Source organism: Dissoconium aciculare (assembly GCF_010015565.1).
Source record: "Dissoconium aciculare CBS 342.82 unplaced genomic scaffold K489scaffold_9, whole genome shotgun sequence".
Lineage (NCBI taxonomy): Eukaryota > Fungi > Ascomycota > Dothideomycetes > Mycosphaerellales > Dissoconiaceae > Dissoconium > Dissoconium aciculare.
In genome coordinates this window covers 161,625-177,481 of record NW_022984959.1, presented here as the reverse complement: position 1 = coordinate 177,481, position 15,857 = coordinate 161,625, and the positions used below count along the sequence as shown (strand labels likewise).

At 56.6% G+C, this 15,857-nt stretch overlaps 6 protein-coding genes across 6 annotated transcripts; 3 read left to right on the top strand and 3 right to left on the bottom strand.

Moving 5' to 3' along the window:
• Window positions 1-182: 182 nt before the first annotated feature.
• On the bottom strand, window positions 183-1,010 carry K489DRAFT_260898 (uncharacterized protein). The gene has a single exon (XM_033600044.1). It carries the CDS (start codon window positions 905-907, stop codon window positions 404-406), a length of 504 nt encoding a protein of 167 aa, XP_033457969.1. The 5' UTR covers window positions 908-1,010; the 3' UTR covers window positions 183-403.
• K489DRAFT_260926 (uncharacterized protein) lies at window positions 990-2,093 on the top strand. The gene has a single exon (XM_033600045.1). The coding sequence runs from the start codon at window positions 1,115-1,117 to the stop codon at window positions 1,865-1,867; it is 753 nt and encodes a 250-aa protein (XP_033457968.1). The 5' UTR covers window positions 990-1,114; the 3' UTR covers window positions 1,868-2,093.
• Window positions 2,094-6,025: 3,932 nt separating this feature from the next.
• Window positions 6,026-9,092, top strand: K489DRAFT_260836 (glycoside hydrolase family 3 protein). Its single transcript, XM_033600042.1, has 3 exons — window positions 6,026-6,066; window positions 6,125-6,295; window positions 6,371-9,092. The coding sequence occupies exons 2-3, from the start codon at window positions 6,199-6,201 to the stop codon at window positions 8,995-8,997; spliced, it is 2,724 nt and encodes a 907-aa protein (XP_033457967.1). The 5' UTR covers window positions 6,026-6,066; window positions 6,125-6,198; the 3' UTR covers window positions 8,998-9,092.
• Window positions 9,093-10,583: 1,491 nt separating this feature from the next.
• On the top strand, window positions 10,584-12,282 carry K489DRAFT_322514 (p53-like transcription factor; the record flags this gene model as incomplete). Its single annotated transcript, XM_033601632.1, has 3 exons — window positions 10,584-10,726; window positions 10,803-11,688; window positions 11,881-12,282. 3 exons carry the CDS (start codon window positions 10,584-10,586, stop codon window positions 12,280-12,282), a joined length of 1,431 nt encoding a protein of 476 aa, XP_033457966.1.
• A 309-nt stretch (window positions 12,283-12,591) lies between these two features.
• On the bottom strand, window positions 12,592-13,959 carry K489DRAFT_322931 (Per1-like protein; the record flags this gene model as incomplete). The annotated part of the gene is made up of 4 exons (XM_033601660.1): window positions 12,592-12,646; window positions 12,712-13,525; window positions 13,604-13,646; window positions 13,867-13,959. 4 exons carry the CDS (start codon window positions 13,957-13,959, stop codon window positions 12,592-12,594), a joined length of 1,005 nt encoding a protein of 334 aa, XP_033457965.1.
• Window positions 13,960-14,400: 441 nt separating this feature from the next.
• On the bottom strand, window positions 14,401-15,646 carry K489DRAFT_260667 (uncharacterized protein). The gene is made up of 2 exons (XM_033600041.1): window positions 15,263-15,646; window positions 14,401-15,192 (listed from the first exon to the last, which is right to left on the bottom strand). Exons 1-2 carry the CDS (start codon window positions 15,380-15,382, stop codon window positions 14,518-14,520), a joined length of 795 nt encoding a protein of 264 aa, XP_033457964.1. The 5' UTR covers window positions 15,383-15,646; the 3' UTR covers window positions 14,401-14,517.
• Between the last annotated feature and the right edge of the window lie 211 nt (window positions 15,647-15,857).

The window sequence follows — 15,857 nt, the reverse complement described above, 5'->3', positions numbered from 1 at the left end:
GTGGGGGAGGCCATGAATCCCCCCCTTTTCTCTTGCGGCGGGAGTTAACCATTTTCCTTACGAATTTCTATTTTTGGGGATCCGGGCGGGGAATTTCGACGCGAAGTGCTCCTGTTTCTTTTTATGGCGCGGTTGTTGTTGTAAGAGCACAAAGTTTGCTCTCTCTCTCTCTCTCTCTCGCGGTATTGGGTATGGGAGGGAAAAGGTAAAATGTCTTCGGCTTCGGTTTTAGCTTCGGCTTCACGAGGGGATCGCCTCTGCGAGTACAGACAGGAGAGAAAATGAAGGAATTGAAGGAAATGAAAGGAATGATAGGAAAGGAAAGGAAGGGAAAACTTTTTACCACAAGGAAAAATCCTTCTCGCGGAAAAAGAAGCGACTTCATGGATAGGTCTCACGATCATCACGGTCTCGGTATTTCCACGCTGCTTTTGATCCGCTCGCTGCTGTCACTTCCTCCACTATGGCCACCGTCACCTCTATTCCAGTGCCGTTGTTCGCAGACACCGTCGTCGTCTTCTCGTCGCGAGTGGCATGTATGAATGGAAGAGGGAAATCTGCGGGGAGAAAGTCTCCTCGAGTCCGTCTTCTTCGTAGACAGTTCCACGGCTCGCGGCGGGTCCCGTGTGGTTTCGCCGTCGGACCGGCGGCTCTCTCTCTCCCTCTCTCCCATGTGCTGCAGTCCAGGACTTCGAGAATGTCCATGTTTCAAAATAATAACAAAAATCATCGCTCGATAGACATTCCGTCCACTGGGCGCATTCACCAGGTGATGTCCCACTGCAGCCCATCGGGGTTTCCAATCTTTGATTCTCGGCGCTCCAGCGTGCGGGCCGGCCGGCCGCTGGTTGACGAGCTTCCATGTTTGCCGTATACCCAGGTAATAAGCATCCCTCATCATCATCATTATCGGATGGGACGGCCGACGACGGCCCACATCGCCTGCCTCCCGTGGTATACCGTATGTGTGCCTGCCTCTATCTATCTACGTACATACATATCACAACATCACGTCCCACTTTGAAGCATTCCCTCCTCTCGTCCTCGAGAAGGCGCCCCTCGCCAACGACGACGACGACGACGACGACGACGACGAAAAGCAACGATCGCAGTGATGATTGCTGTCTATCGCAATGCACGTGTCAGCTCATCATGGCGGCACCATCCGCGTCGTCGTCGCCCAAATTCGGTGGCTCGCGCGGTCCCCTGCAGGATTGGCCGGGCGCACGGCCCATTTCGCCCCGGTTCCCTCGGCGGGTCTTGCGATGGCGCGCGGCGATGGATGGGGAGTGGGGAGGGAGAGAGAAAGAGGCAGAGAGAGGCTGATTTATCGACGCCCAGGTTCGGAATTTCGATGCACTGTGCTGCACGGGACCTGCAAGCCACGAGATCCATGGGTGCTGCGGCGGCGGTGGCGGTGGTGGTGGTGGTGGTGGCATCTGCCCGGGTGAAGACCCAATGCCTTTGTCTCAGGTTAAGGATTCTCTTTGTCGAGACGGAATTTCAACGTTCGTTCATACTGGAATATTCTGTTTCGTCTTCCGAGGTTCACATCTTTGGCCCTCACGAGGATGACAATGGGTTGCTCGCTTGCTCCAAGATCAGCAGCGGTGGCGACATCCCAGCACGAACCACCAACAGCAGCACCAACAAAAGCGACAGCTGCTACTGCAGTAAGACACAGCAATACTTGGTGCATACCAACAAGGACGATACAGTCACTGCTGCTGCTGCAGCTACAGCGACAGCATCGCCAACGAACGCGACCGTTGTTAATCACTCCTGGACCTGGACCAAGGCGCCTCCGTGGCCCCCGTCAGCACTAAGTATTGTCCCGCAATCAGATCGCCAGGATTCCGCCCTTTAGACTTCACGCCATGTCCTTGGTGTCTCATCTAGTCTCGGTTTGGAGGCATTTGGACCAATCTGCCATTTCCGCTGCTGAAGATGTGGATGCGCAGAAGTCGAAACGCGCTGGCTTTCCCTGGCAAACTTGCAACTCCCCATCGCAAGATCCGTCGTGGTCTACCAACCGCCACCAACAACAACAACCGTGGGAAGGTCGACTTTCATCTGCACTTTTTGTCATGACTCTAGTGTGATCGGCGTTGCGTGGCCGGGGCGATTTTGCCCTACTTCTCACTGTTTCGTCGTCGACTATATATTTCCTATTCACGTCGCGCTTTTTTAATTGATTTACCTGCGGGCATTGTCGCACTTCACATCAAGTGTTCGGTGGTAGCCCGGCACCCGAATATCCCGAAGCGGAGGAACATCGAACGGGCCCTTATCCCGTCTGAAGTCGACAACTCTGCCGCAATGTCCTCTTCGCAGACCTGCCGTCGGAGGCGCCTCGCCGCGGCTCTCGCGGTTCTGGTATACTCGTCAAGCGCGCACTCCCTCGCCCACAACGCCGCAAGCAACGATGATCTCGTCGCGAGGGCGAACGGAGGAGTCGGCGACTTCATCCTACAAGGCCTCGAATTACCTCAGGAGACTACTCAGACTTCGACCGAGCCCATTGCGAACGGCAACAGTGTTGATCCTGCTTCCACCGGCTTGTCCACCGGCTTGACTACGCCGAGTGTGCCGACCAATGTTCGAGTAGCTGTTGCACAAAATACTGGGGCATCATCGGCCTCATCTTCTCGCCAACTGTACAGCGTCGATGCAACCAGAACGATGCAGACCACAAATTCGAGTCCCACCACCACCGGAACAGCCACATCGCCAATCTGGACTGTACCTCCAACGGGATCGGGTGCTGCCTATGCCTCAGCATGTGCATCCGAGTATGCTGCCTTGTTGTGGTCGGAGAACTTGGGCATTGCTCCCGGTCTGACGCGTAACGTCAAACCCGAATATTCTTATACACAGTTCACCGCTTCCACCACCAAACTCTGTGATGGTTCAACACGTGTGGTCGGCACCCTCACGCCTCAGGGGACTGTCACTGAGTATATGACGACCTACACCGGATCGGAGATCATACCGTCATGCAAAGTTCAGTCTTCAGATTGTGCGTCGGCTTGCCCAGGCTTCACAGCGGCACTCTCATCTTGGTCGTCGCGATATCAGATCACTGTGTCCATGCCTGCCCAGCCCACTGCATTGACCGTCAACGACGCCGTCAGCACCTACACCACAACACTCACGACCGAGTCCGGTCGTCGGTACCCCTATGTCACGCTCCTCAACAGAACGCTTACGCCATACAACTACAATTCTCAAGGCAAAGCACCAACCTGGTACTTTTCGAACAATCCGTTCACCACCAGCAGTTTGTCGCCCGGCGGGGCCATGACGGTGCCTCCACCAAACATCATACCGCCCCCAGACTGCAACCCATATGAACAAGGGATCTGTGACCCTTCGCGCTTCACCACCAAGATGGCTGCGCGGAATAATGTAGCCAGGCAGTGTGACCCGCAAGCATGCACGATCGGGGCCGAAGAAGTGCAGCTCCTATATTTCCCAGCTACAACGACGGCTTCTCGAAACATGTGCGATACGAAAAACAACAGTCCGGATTTCTCCTATTGCCCTGGGGGTGTCGAGATCTCCGGCGGAAATCCTTTCGACAGGAAATGCAGCTATCCTCCCCATATGAACATCACCACAACAACAAAGGATTCAGGTAAATTCAAAAGCTCGATGTTGGTGCCCCACAATGACTGATTCTTTTTAGGTCCATATGCTGTCTATTCCGGCACAACTTACTATCAAAACAGGGTCTACGTATCAGTCAGGGGAGCATATGCTTCCCGGGGCTGTGGTGGCGGCAATGTGGGCGCATCCAACATCGACACAGTCATGACGCTTGCCACCTCCGAGGTGTCTTCTGTCTGTGCAAATGGTTTCCAGAGAGTCTCGGCCTTGCCATATAACTTTGCCGACTTGGTTGCACCAGTGCCAGCCAGTGCCTGGGGATGCCAGCCGTGGTGTGATGACCTCGGATTTGGCTTCCAGGATCCGTTCACGTCAGGCGTTTCACATGTCGATGTGGATGGCCGCACATATACGATCAGACCTACTTTCAACAACAAAGGCATGTGTTCCCCTTGGCTCATCGTAGATGAGGTCTTCCGGCCCGTGCTCGCCGTGCCACTGCAGCTTCGTGGCTTGGACCCGGCTTGGGCAACTTGCGGTCTCGATCTTCTCGGCATTTACGATCCCCCGATTGCGCTTACCGCCGAGGCCACCGCTGCAGCCGCGACTCTGGCGCCATTCTTGCAGACGTCGACGGCCGTTCCTGGGGGCGGCATCGCCACCGATCTGACCCCTGCGAAAGCCACTCAAACCGCACCGGCTCCTACAGCGACGGCGACATCGACTCAACAAGCGCAACACTTTACCTACAGCCCACAGGCCGACAGCTTACCAGCAACCACTACCCTGGGTGACGCCGACGCCCCTCAAGCAGTCGCAAAGGCCCCGATCACCATTTCAGCCGTGGTCATCACTCAAAGTACAGGCGCAGCGGTACCAACGACAACAGGTGCGCCTGCAGCGGCATCTCCGACTTTGAACTCGCCACCTGTTGTTGCAAACTCCGACCCCGTCGCACCACCAGCTGGTGCAAACTCCAACCCTGTCGCATCGACCAACGGGCCCCCGAACGGGTCTGGCAGTGGCCAACCTCCGTCCTCGATGACCGCCTTTGCTATCGGCTCACAGACCGTCAGCGCAGGTAGTCCAGCGGTGACGGCCAGCGGCACCATATTCTCCGCTCTGCCTTCCGGCAGTGGTGTGCAGGTCATCGTGGGTGGTCTGACGTCGACCCTCACCATCCCGGCTCCTGGGGCCACAACAACTTCCTTCGGCAAAGCCAATGTCGTCGTTGGCTCCCAGACTCTCACCGTCGGCGGCCCCGCGATCACCCAAGCCGGCACCACTTACTCCGCTCTGCCTTCCGGAAGCGGCGTCCGCGTCGTCGCCAACGGCCAGACCTCCACCGTCGCACCTATCGCCTTCGCCGCCGCCACTCCATCCGCCGGCAGTGCAAACAGCAGCCCCGCCATCAAAGGCCCGTCTTCGCCCGCCAATGCGGACCACACCACAACCGCGGGCCCCAGCTTCAAACCGGTCGGCCCCGCGAGCCAATCCGCCTGGGTCATCGGCGGCGACCACACCATCACTCACGGGCAGGCATATACCGCCAACGGCACCATCTTCACCGACGTCTCCGGCACCCTGTACACCGGCGCAGCGCCTTCCTCGACGATCGCAAGCCTTGCCCCCGCCGTCAAGCAGGGTGCTGCGACGGGCCTGCGGATTGGAGATTTGTCGTGGAAGTCGAGCATCGCTGTAGGATTCAGCGTTTGCTGTGGGATTCTGGCGGTGGTTTTGTGAAAGGATTGGGGGTTTCTTTGATCTATACTTTTTCGTGATAGTTCTTCAAAAGGGAAATGGGTGCCCTTCGTTCAGGCCGTTTCGCCAATTGCTGGTGGCCGTTTATAGATTCATCGCTACTACTTACATACACTGAGTGCTGTTCACGCAGCAATTTTACAATTCATGCCTAGAGTCTCAATTTCCATGGAATTTACTTCCAGTCCAAGTGATCTCGACTTGCCCTGTTCTCACGTAATGAGGTGTCTGAGATGTTTACGCCAAGTTGGATCCACTCCTCGTATTCGAGAGCCGACATTCAGGTCATGTACTTCTGTAGGGCTTCGGCGAATCTTCGGGATTTTCATAACACACGGCGAAAGGCTAGAGGCTGGGTGACGGTCAATGTTGCTGCTTATTTATCATTATACGAGTGTTTCACTACGCCCACTCTTGTCATTCTGTGGGTATCTGGGTGGCCAAATTAATTGTTTGATCGCGTTATACAGCAATCCAAGCCGGTGGATCCCAAGTTTCGATGAATCCGAACTTTACCATGACCTGAACATGCGCCCGTGATTGGCAGCACGATACGAAAGTGATCGAAGGAGAGGTCGTTCATTGCGCGAACACATTCGGATCAGTTCAGTCGTCCTCATCGTGAAGCCGGGAAAGCGCCGTCAAGATGGCGCCGAGCGAGAGAGTTCTGGAGCCTGTCTGGGATGACATGGACAGGTGAGCCGCGCAGTGCCACTCTTGAGAAACCAAACATGAAACTTATCGCTTTGGGCAGGACTCTTGGTCAGTTGTTCATGGTGAGCGGAGGTTGCATTTCCTCCGGAGACGACTCGCTGACTGCCGGATTAGATGGGCTTCGAGGGCACCGAAGTGACGCCCCAGATCCGCAAGCTCATCCAGGAAGATCACCTGGGCTCGATCCTGCTGACAGCGAAGAATCTGAAAAGTACGTCCCAGCCTCCGAGGCTACCTTCTTCCTGACCCGTGAGACGGACTGCATATTGAACTGAACGAATCGTAGCGGCCGAACAATGCACGAATTTGGTGCTCGAACTCCAACAATGTGCATACGACGCCGGACATCCTGTCCCACTCCTCATCGGTTTAGATCAGGAGAACGGCGGTGTGAATAGTCTCTTCGATGAGATCTACATCCGACAGTATCCCTCTGCGATGGGTCTTGCGGCGACGGGCTCCAAGGAGATCGCGTACGAAGTCGCAAAGGCGACGGCCGAGGAGATTTCGGCGTGTGGTCTGAATCTCATGATGGGACCCGTTCTGGACGTGCTAACAAATGTGCGCAATCAGCCTTTGGGTGTGCGCACGACGGGAGACGATCCGCAGGAGGTCTCCTCTTATGGAATCGCGTTCATGAAAGGGTATAAAGACGCCGGGGTGAGCACGATGGGGAAGCATTTCCCTTCGTATGGCAGTCTGGAATTCCTCGGATCAGCTCTGGACGTTCCCACCATTACCGAGAGTCTCGAGTCTTTGAGCTTGAATGCCCTTGTCCCATTTCGCAACGCCATCAAAGAGGGATTGGATGCGATGATGGTCGGAGGTTGCGCCATGTCATCTGCAGGGCTGAACGTCATGCACGCCTGTCTTTCCGAGCAAGTCGTGAACGATCTGTTACGGAAAGATCTACACTTCGACGGCGTGGTTATTTCGGACTGTCTCGAGATGGAAGCCCTCAGCCATAACATCGGTGTGGGTGGAGGTACCGTCATGGCGATCAACGCTGGCTGCGATATTGTCCTACTTTGCCGATCATTCCAGCATCAGCAAGAAGCCATCGCGGGTTTCAAGTTAGGTGTGGAGAACGCCATGATCACCAAAGAACGCATTCGCACATCGCTCAGGCGCGTGCTCGACATCAAGGCGAAATGTACATCGTGGGAAAAGGCGTTGAACCCACCCGGCATTTCCTTACTGTCCAAATTGCAGCCATCCCATACGACACTTTCCACAAAAGCATACAACTCCTCGATCACGGTGGTTCGCGACAAAAACCGGATTCTCCCTCTGACTAACTTCATGGAACCCGAGGATGAACTCTTGCTCCTCACGCCGCTGGTCAAGCCACTGGTCGCATCGGCGGCCTCCCGAGCGTTAAGCGAGCAGGCGACAAACGAAACGCCTGACCACGCGGGCTGGGAGCGGAGCGCATCAGTTATGAGTGGAGAACGGGTTTTCAGAGAACTCGGACGATCACTCGCTCGACAGCGGAGCGGCCGCGTCCTGCACACTTCCTACACCGCAAACGGTGTCCGGCCGCAGCACGAGAATCTGATCAACCGTGCGAGCGCCATCATCATCGTCACAGCGGATGCCAATCGCAACCTCTACCAGCATGGCTTCACCAAGCATGTCTCCATGATCTGTAATATGCAGTACACCTCTGGAGGAGAGAAGCGCGAAAAGCCCTTGGTCGTCGTAGCCGTCAGCTCTCCCTACGATTTCGCCATGGATCAAAACATCGGAACTTACATCTGCACCTATGACTTCACCGAGACGGCGCTCGTCTCCTTGGTCAAGGTTCTGTACGGAGAGTTTGCTCCCGCGGGAGCGTTGCCGGGCACCATCAGTCAAAGCCAGAAGCTTTCACAATCTCGCCAGCACTGGTTGGTCGAGGCGTTCAATGAGGAGCGGGATTCGAATGGCCTGGATGTGCTCATCAAGACGGTCGCAGATGGGAACACGCCCGGCCTGCGAGCTGAAATCGCGAGCAGCACTTCCAACACCTTCCTCCTTCGCAACCCCGAGATTCTAGAGTCGCACTTCGTCGTACGCAACAGCAGCACACAGGCGCTGTACGGCTTCTGCGCGACATACTTCTTCAAGGCCACCGGGACCGGCGTCGTGGGAGCCATCTTCGTGGATCCCAGCCGGCGCAAGCTGTCGATCGGCCACTCGCTCCACAACCGCGCCATCCGCACGTTGCTCCAGAGAGAAGGCGTGAAGCGCTTCCAGCTCGGATCCCGCCTTCCGAGCGTATACCTCGGGATCCCCACCGGGCACGGCGGCGAACGCAAGCGTCTCCGCTCCTGGTTCGCCAACCTCGGCTGGAACACGGCGCTCTCCCGCTCGATCTGCAGCATGGTCGCGCGGAACCTCTCGAGCTGGTCGCCCCCCGACGGCATGGCCAAGAGCCTGCAGAGCGCGGGCGTGGACTTCGACCTCGTCTACGGCTGGGAGTACGCCGGACCGGTCCTCGACCACATCAAGACCAACAACCGCCAGGGCCTGGCCGAGGTGTACAAGATGGCCCTGGCCGATCCCACGGCGTGTGGCATCATCCGGGCGAAACGCCCCGAGGATGGCGCGCTGGTCGGCACCGTCGTGCTCTACAACATGCAGTCGCAGTTGGCCGAGTTCGTGCCCGGGCTCAAGGAGGTTGGGGAGCTCGCTGGTGGGATCTCGTCGCCGGTCATCAGCCCGTCGGTCGGAGAGTATTCGACCTTGTTGCAGGGATTGATCCTGCTCGGCGTGCGCCAAATCAAGCAGCAGGGCTGCAATGCGTGCGTGTTGGACTATGTGAGTGTGCTCTCTCCTGCATTCTCTCCCTCGGACCCTTTTACTTCTCATGACACTCTACTGACCACTTTTGGGGAAAATTTCACAGATGGACGGCGATGGCAACTTTGACGGGCTCTCGGCCATGGGTTTCAACGTGCTGCATACCTTTGAGGAGGTCAGCTGTGATGCTGCGACGTGGACCATGGTCCCGCCGATTTGAAGAAGGAAACAATCGGAACGTGAAGCAGTCATTCTATCACTCTGTCCATCACATGCGGCGCACGTATGATCTCGAGGGGTTTCCCTCACAACAATATGTATGTGCTTGCTCGATGACGAGGCCGACCTTCAGACAATACAGCACTGCTCAGAAAAGGAGACATGTTCCAGAGTGAGAGACAGAACCATGCGTGGTCGACCCTGGCCCACACTCATCACAACGGCTCGGCTTTCCAGGGTCTGGGAAGTGTGTTCCGACGTTCTCGACACTCCACGTCAATTCGTTTGGAGCCCACCTTCGCCCAGAGCAGAGCGACGCATAGATGCGCGTTTGCGTGATTCCCGTGCCTTGTCATCCTCCCGAATATATATATACATATATTTATATTCTTTATCCAAAGATCAGATCAGATCAGATCAGATCAGATAGACGACCGGTATGATGACGTCTGTGGGCGCGCGGATACGGCAAATCGTGATCGACGCGGGTCCAGCCTCGTTCCGCCCAACCGCTTCCTTCGCCCTTCGCATTTCCCCATCAAAAGTTCCAGAGTCTCCATCAAAGTGCCCCCCCAGGTGGGCGACGTTGTTGTTACGGTATTAGCCTTCTCGTATTCAATTCGCGCGCCCACTCCGAGAGAAGAGCATCCCATTCCGCCCAATTTGTATGCTGGAAGGGGCAGAGCAGACGTTCCAATGGTTGCCAACGAACCATATCGCAGTGCGTGCCTTGGTACAGTCAGTGCTATATCCACCTGGGCATACGTAGGTGGACATATTCATTACATGCGTACAGTCTCTGCTCAAGACTGTATACCCAGGTATTATAATATACTAGAAAATAAAATAATATAATATAATATACCTCGGGAGCATCTGAGACCCGGGCCGTTTCTCCATCTGTATACGGAGACGACCTTCTATTCTGGTTTTTGTCCGCAGAACAGGAATCTCAGATCTCGCTCTTCATAGTAGAACCACCGTTTCCCGTTTGAGCCGGACTGGGACGTGACGTACTGACCCTCGCACGTAATTCGTCTCATCCGGTTTCCAATATCTGTCTCTCCCTCTCTCTTTCTCTCTCTCGCAAGCATCATTGTGCCCTGCGCGCGTCGTGATTTGACCGCTTCGGCTTTGTCGTTTGCTATACAGTACAGTACCGTACTTGCTTACTTTCCCACTGCCGCTGGTGCTGAACGCCCTCTCAGCCCGCTGAATCGTACTGCACCACACACAGTACGGTACTTTCACTGTTCCTACTGTCCACACACACACACACACAAACACACACAAACACATACACATACGCACATCACAGGGAATATCGCCATTAAATCAATCTCCCATACTGCACTCAAGGGCGACATTGCGCGCGCGGACGCTACACCGCCGTCCCTTGCTCGTTGGGAGCTCCTTCCGCGCGCGCCTCGGATCAGTACAGCCCGCACGCACATGCGACAACCTCAAACCCACATGCGCAGCACATCACCGCCGACATGGACCTCACAGGCGCCTTCGACCCGTCGTCGATGCAGTACCTCACCACGCAGATGGTCCACCCGGGCGCACACAATCAGTACCAGGACATGTTAATGCCTGGCGACTACAACGACCACCAATCCGTCTATGGATATGCTGCGTGAGTCGTGTCCGCCGAGCGCGATTGGCTGTGGACCTACGCGCGAATGGCCTTCCTGCTGACCACAGTGCGACAGGAGCGACGACCTCAACCTTCACAGCCTGAATCCCAACAACACCCTCAAACGTTTCTCGAGCACCTTTGATGATCCATTCTCCGATGTCGTCAGCGCCTTCGACCAACAGATCCACGGCGGCGACCAGGAACCCGAAACTCCCTCCATTGAGCGTGACAACAAATTGCTGGGCTTCTCGCCGCCCACATTCGACTATAACTTGCTTGATTTCAATTACCGCCAGACGACCATCAATCTCGGCGCTCAACTACATGGAATGTTCTTCTTGGCCGAGTCGCCCTGGGCGGCCGCCAACGACGCGCTCCCACCGCCGTCCGAGCTCACATGCTATCGGAGGAACCTTTTTCAGATCACAGGCGAGATTACCCTGCCGCGAATGCTGCGGTATATCATGACGGAGCAAGGAGAGCAAATAATGATCATGGGCCAAGAGTTGATTGTGAGCGCAACGGAGTCGACGGAAGGAAACGCCGTCAAGATCATTTCGGTCCCTTGGAAGACGCCCGCCAATCCGGGTGCGCCTGCAGTAGAGGACAAGACGGAGAGGGAGCCCCACTCAATCCCGCTGGACCTCGTCAGTGTGCCAGACCTGAACACAGAATATGCGAGCTTCCCGTTTTCGTGGAAGCGATTGCAATTCAGAATCGCCACTGCGAACAACGGGCGACGGAAGGAGTTGCAGCAGCACTTTGTGGTTCGCATCAAGGTGCTGGCGACACTGTCCACCGGCGGAAAGATTCCCATCTGTGAGGTCCGATCGGGTGCGATCATCGTGCGTGGTCGAAGCCCTCGCAACTTCCAGGCGAGGAAAGATTTACCCTTGAATGCGAGCCACGCTCGGAAGACCGGAGGATCTCAACGGCCCGGCTCCGGCGACTCTACCAAAGTTCGCCTCGATGGTCCAACATCAGCACCGATCAAAGTCGAAGCCTTACCCGCCGAATCCGTCGCCTCCCTCTTCGATCCAAACGACGCCCAGCGCCCGACGGCCGGTAACTACGATTGGACCCTGCTCACCACCAACGCCCACAAGGGCGCCATGACCGCCATCCCACAAGCCCTCCCCAGTCCCCTCGAGCCCATGAACTTATACGCCACCTCCTCCCCGGACCTGTCGCGAAGTAAATCCAAACCACGCGCCACGCCGCCCTCGGCGCCCATCAACCTCTCCCTGGTCGAAGACGACTCGCCGCGGCCGGCGCGCAGCAGCGCCACCCCCGACGGCCGCGCGCCCAAGAAATTGCACATCCCGCCTCGCCCGCCGTCGTTCTCCATCAACACCATCAACAGCCCGGACGAGAGCGCGGATCTGCTGTACGAGTATTTCCCGCTGGGCCTGGACGACTGGATGCCGCCGGTCGACGCCGTGTATCGCCCGCACGTGGTGCATCATACCAAATTGCCCACGGACCCGCGCGACCCGAAGATCGGGAGCAAAGGGTCGAGGAGCAAACGCTATTTCACCGAGGATGTGAGTTGATCGGCCATGGTCGGAGGGGGTGGGTTTGATTTCTACGACGCACTGGGATGGCATCGAGCGACCTGTATCTTTCCGCGCCGAGGAAATGTGTCGATACGCACAGCCATAGTGCGTGCCACGATCCACAGGCGATAAACCTTTGGGGTTTCTATCGCAGCTCCTGGCGACGATGACACACAATCCGCACGGCCTACTACATCAACGATCTCGGGAAATGGGCGACATCTATTCGAGTGTCTTCGCGATCATAAACAATGTGATTTGTACAAGAGCCGCATCCACGGAGGAGCGAGTTGACACCAGATGCGCTTACGCCTTCAATCGTTCTTTCTGCAGATCATCACGGGCATCCTTGATGAGAAAGCTGTGGGAAAGGGTCAGCGGGTGGCACAGGCGATGCAGGAGCATCGAGAAACAAGGTCGACTTACCAGTACCACCATATCACAGGTCCCACCGTCCCGAGATGCCACAGCGAGTGCGCGTCCAACATGCCCAACCAAGGCGGGAAATCGAACAACTCCAAGCTCATCGCCGACGCCACGATCATGACGATATACGCCGGCCACAGCGTCCAGCCCTGGCGCGTCTTGCGATAGCGGTAGATGGCAAAGCTCGTCCAGAGGATGTTCTGCAGCAGGCCCACGACCACATTGGCCGCCATGTTGTACGTGTAATCGAAGCGCACAAACGACAGGTACGACACGTGCGCCAGATACGCCGCCAGGCACAGCACGGTCCAGACCCGCAGCACGGTGTCCTTCCTCGTGCTCGCATTCCGCCTGCGCCTGCCCGCGCCCTCCTCGACCGCGGCGCCCCTGTCCAACCGGAAGATCCGCACCGGCGCATAGTACAGCCCGTACAGCACACTCCCCCCCGCGGCGAAATAGTCCAGCTTCTCCGTCACGCCGAAGTCGCGCGTGTGGAAGACCATGCTGAACACCCAGCTCGCCATCCCCAAGTACCCCAGCAGCAGGTAATATCTCCGCAGGCTGTAACGCGCGGGGATGTGTGCGAGGATCTGCCCCACGCCCCAGTGATGCCCGAGCAGGTTGAAGAGCGAGAAGAGCACGCTGAAGGGCTCCTGGACGCCGAGCAGGCGGTGGAAAGGCCATTTCCCGTGGAACTGGAGCACGGGCTGCAGGTACGGCGGCTCGCGAGCGATCCGTCGGTCGGTGATGATGTGTTGGCAGGCATAGTCGCATTCGGACGGGCAGTCCCAGAGGAGGAGGCGGTTGATGATGGCTGCGCGGTGGCTTTTGGTCAGTTGGATTCCGGGGGGCATGAATTGGGGGGGATGGAGAGGGATGGTGTTGTACATACGAATGTGTAGGCCTTTGGAGCCGCAATTGGTCGTAATGCACTCCTACAATCGACAGCCATTGTCAGCCGTCGGGATCCTCATCAAATCTCTTCCTCCCTTCCTTCCTTCCTTCCCTCTGTCGTCTTCGCTCGCGGTCCTTCCTTCCCCTCTACCGTTGACTGCCCTTTGCATTCTGCTTGCTTGTATCCAGTCTCTCCCAAATTTTTCCTACTCTTCCCAAATGCCAATCCGCAAATTCCCCCTAAAAGAAAGTCCCACCTACCGCAACACACTCCCGAAACTCAGGCAAGCGATCCCCCAAACTCGCCGACGCGCTCCCGGCGAGCCATAACCCGGCTAGAACCACCGGTAGCATGCATTGTTTCATGGGGGCGGCAGCACGCATGATGTACGCGGACCCGCAAATGGGGATGGGTGGAAGCGGGCGTATGTATGTGTCGAGGGTTGCTCAGGTTGCTCGATGGCTTGATTGAAATTGAGCGCGCGCGCGGGGATGATTGGGAAAACGTCGGTTTATCTTCGCGAGGATTGCAAGCACGGCGACATTGGAAATAACGCTGTGTCGCGGAGCCTCTGGACTGAAACAGTATGTGACAACTGGATCGTGAAGGTCGTCTCGTGCGTCGTCGGTCGGGGACGCTCCCTGAAATGTTCCTGGGCGGGTACATGGCTATATTGAGGTGCTCTCTCTCTCTCTCTCTCCCCCGACGGCGACTCCGCGTCCGCGGCTTACATAACAGCGGCTCAGAGCGGCTAGCCGCAAACAATACAATCCACAGCGGTCGTCGATTTGTTGCAAGCAAAGGACTGATCTGCAGGCGGAGGTGAGCGGCGTGTGGAGAACGGAGCACTGGGTGGCCCATATACAAAATACTGGGCATCGACGTGCGCGGCACAGACGACGATGCTCAAACTAGTGGGTGCCCTTCCTAGGCAAGAAGCGCATGCGCGACCGCCGAGCGAGATGTTCCCTGTGCAGCTCGGCGCGCCGATTCCGTCCAATGTCAGCATGCTCGCGCTCTTCCCACACGCGGACCATTTCCCTCTGCCAGGCCGCATTCATCGCAGGCTTGCCAAACTCCGATTCCGGCAGCGTTTGCGTGACAAACTCGACCATTATCTCAGGGTGGCTACCGTGCATCCCACGCATCCGTCCTTGTAGGGGCTGGACCCATTCTTCTTCCGGAGGATAAGGTGATTTATCAAAGACCAGCCGGTAAGCATAACGCCATCGCCACTTCGGGCTTTCATCTTCCGGAAGCAAGCCACGGTCCCAGGACCCAGGGTAATCTTCCCACCCACTAGCCCGTAGGAGGTCTTGGACTTCCCTACCGGCTCTCTTCGGGCTACGGAAGATTCCTTGCTCAATAGAAATCTTGAAGTGTTTCGGCTCGAAGGCACGGGATGTGTACTGGTGGCCAGGTTGTCCACGTAGCTTCAGCGTCATGTCGAAATCCCCGATATGCCGTGCCTGCGTGTCGGCGGGCGAGGCTTCAGCACCGCCGGCTCCTTGCGCCGTGCTGCTGGCAGAAATCTCCCAGTCGAATGCCGAATCAAGGATTTGAGTGTGCTCGAATTGCCACCGAAGCTGCAGCATCGCTTGTCAGAATTCAGTGATCGTGCTTTGTAGGGGATTCGCACCGCTCAAACATACATACCCTGCCTTGTCCATCTGCATAGAACTCGATATCGATGCTGTACCGGTCGTCCCACTTCCATTGCTGCTGCTGCTCGTATAGCACGGAGTATGGCGGTTGTGCTGCTACGAGTGTGCCCATTTGCAGAACAAGTCGTGGATTATATGTAAATCGTCGAAGAGAGACGTACGTGACTGAGGTAAGTCCGGGAGAGCCGTGTGGACGTGAGGAGCAGCGTACAACTTTATTATATAGCAGAACGCCAAAAAGTCCTGGCTATGCCCGACGCTTCTCGTCAAGTCGGAGCCCAGGCTCCGACGTTCGACCCCTTCGCATCAGGCACGTTTCAAGGTGGCCCGGACGATGCCAACAAGGGAACGGGAACTTGCTCTCTGGCTGAGATTTCACCTTCTACGCGATGTAGACTGCACACTGCGGCTGTCGGATGTGACCTGGCAGAGATGCTGTTGAAATGTACAAAGCTACTGCGCCGCTATGCAGGCTCGCGGATATCTTCTAGAAGTTGCCTTTGACATTATCTCTTCGCCATCCACCATTGCGATCGTTTCAGGAGTCCAGAGCGCCATCGTGTTACATTGACTCATGGACAGGATCT

What these genes read in the sequence shown, in the direction of transcription:
- K489DRAFT_260898 (XM_033600044.1), bottom strand. Translation starts at nt 907, where the DNA reads ATGATGATGATGAGGGATGCTTATTACCTGGGTATACGGCAAACATGG.
- K489DRAFT_260926 (XM_033600045.1), top strand. Translation starts at nt 1,115, where the DNA reads ATGATTGCTGTCTATCGCAATGCACGTGTCAGCTCATCATGGCGGCAC.
- K489DRAFT_260836 (XM_033600042.1), top strand. Translation starts at nt 6,199, where the DNA reads ATGGGCTTCGAGGGCACCGAAGTGACGCCCCAGATCCGCAAGCTCATC. An exon ending in GACAGCGAAGAATCTGAAAA is followed by an intron (nt 6,296 to 6,370) that starts GTACGTCCCAGC and finishes AACGAATCGTAG; the next exon opens with CGGCCGAACAATGCACGAAT.
- K489DRAFT_260667 (XM_033600041.1), bottom strand. Translation starts at nt 15,382, where the DNA reads ATGGGCACACTCGTAGCAGCACAACCGCCATACTCCGTGCTATACGAG. An exon ending in ATGCAGATGGACAAGGCAGG is followed by an intron (nt 15,193 to 15,262) that starts GTATGTATGTTT and finishes GCGATGCTGCAG; the next exon opens with CTTCGGTGGCAATTCGAGCA.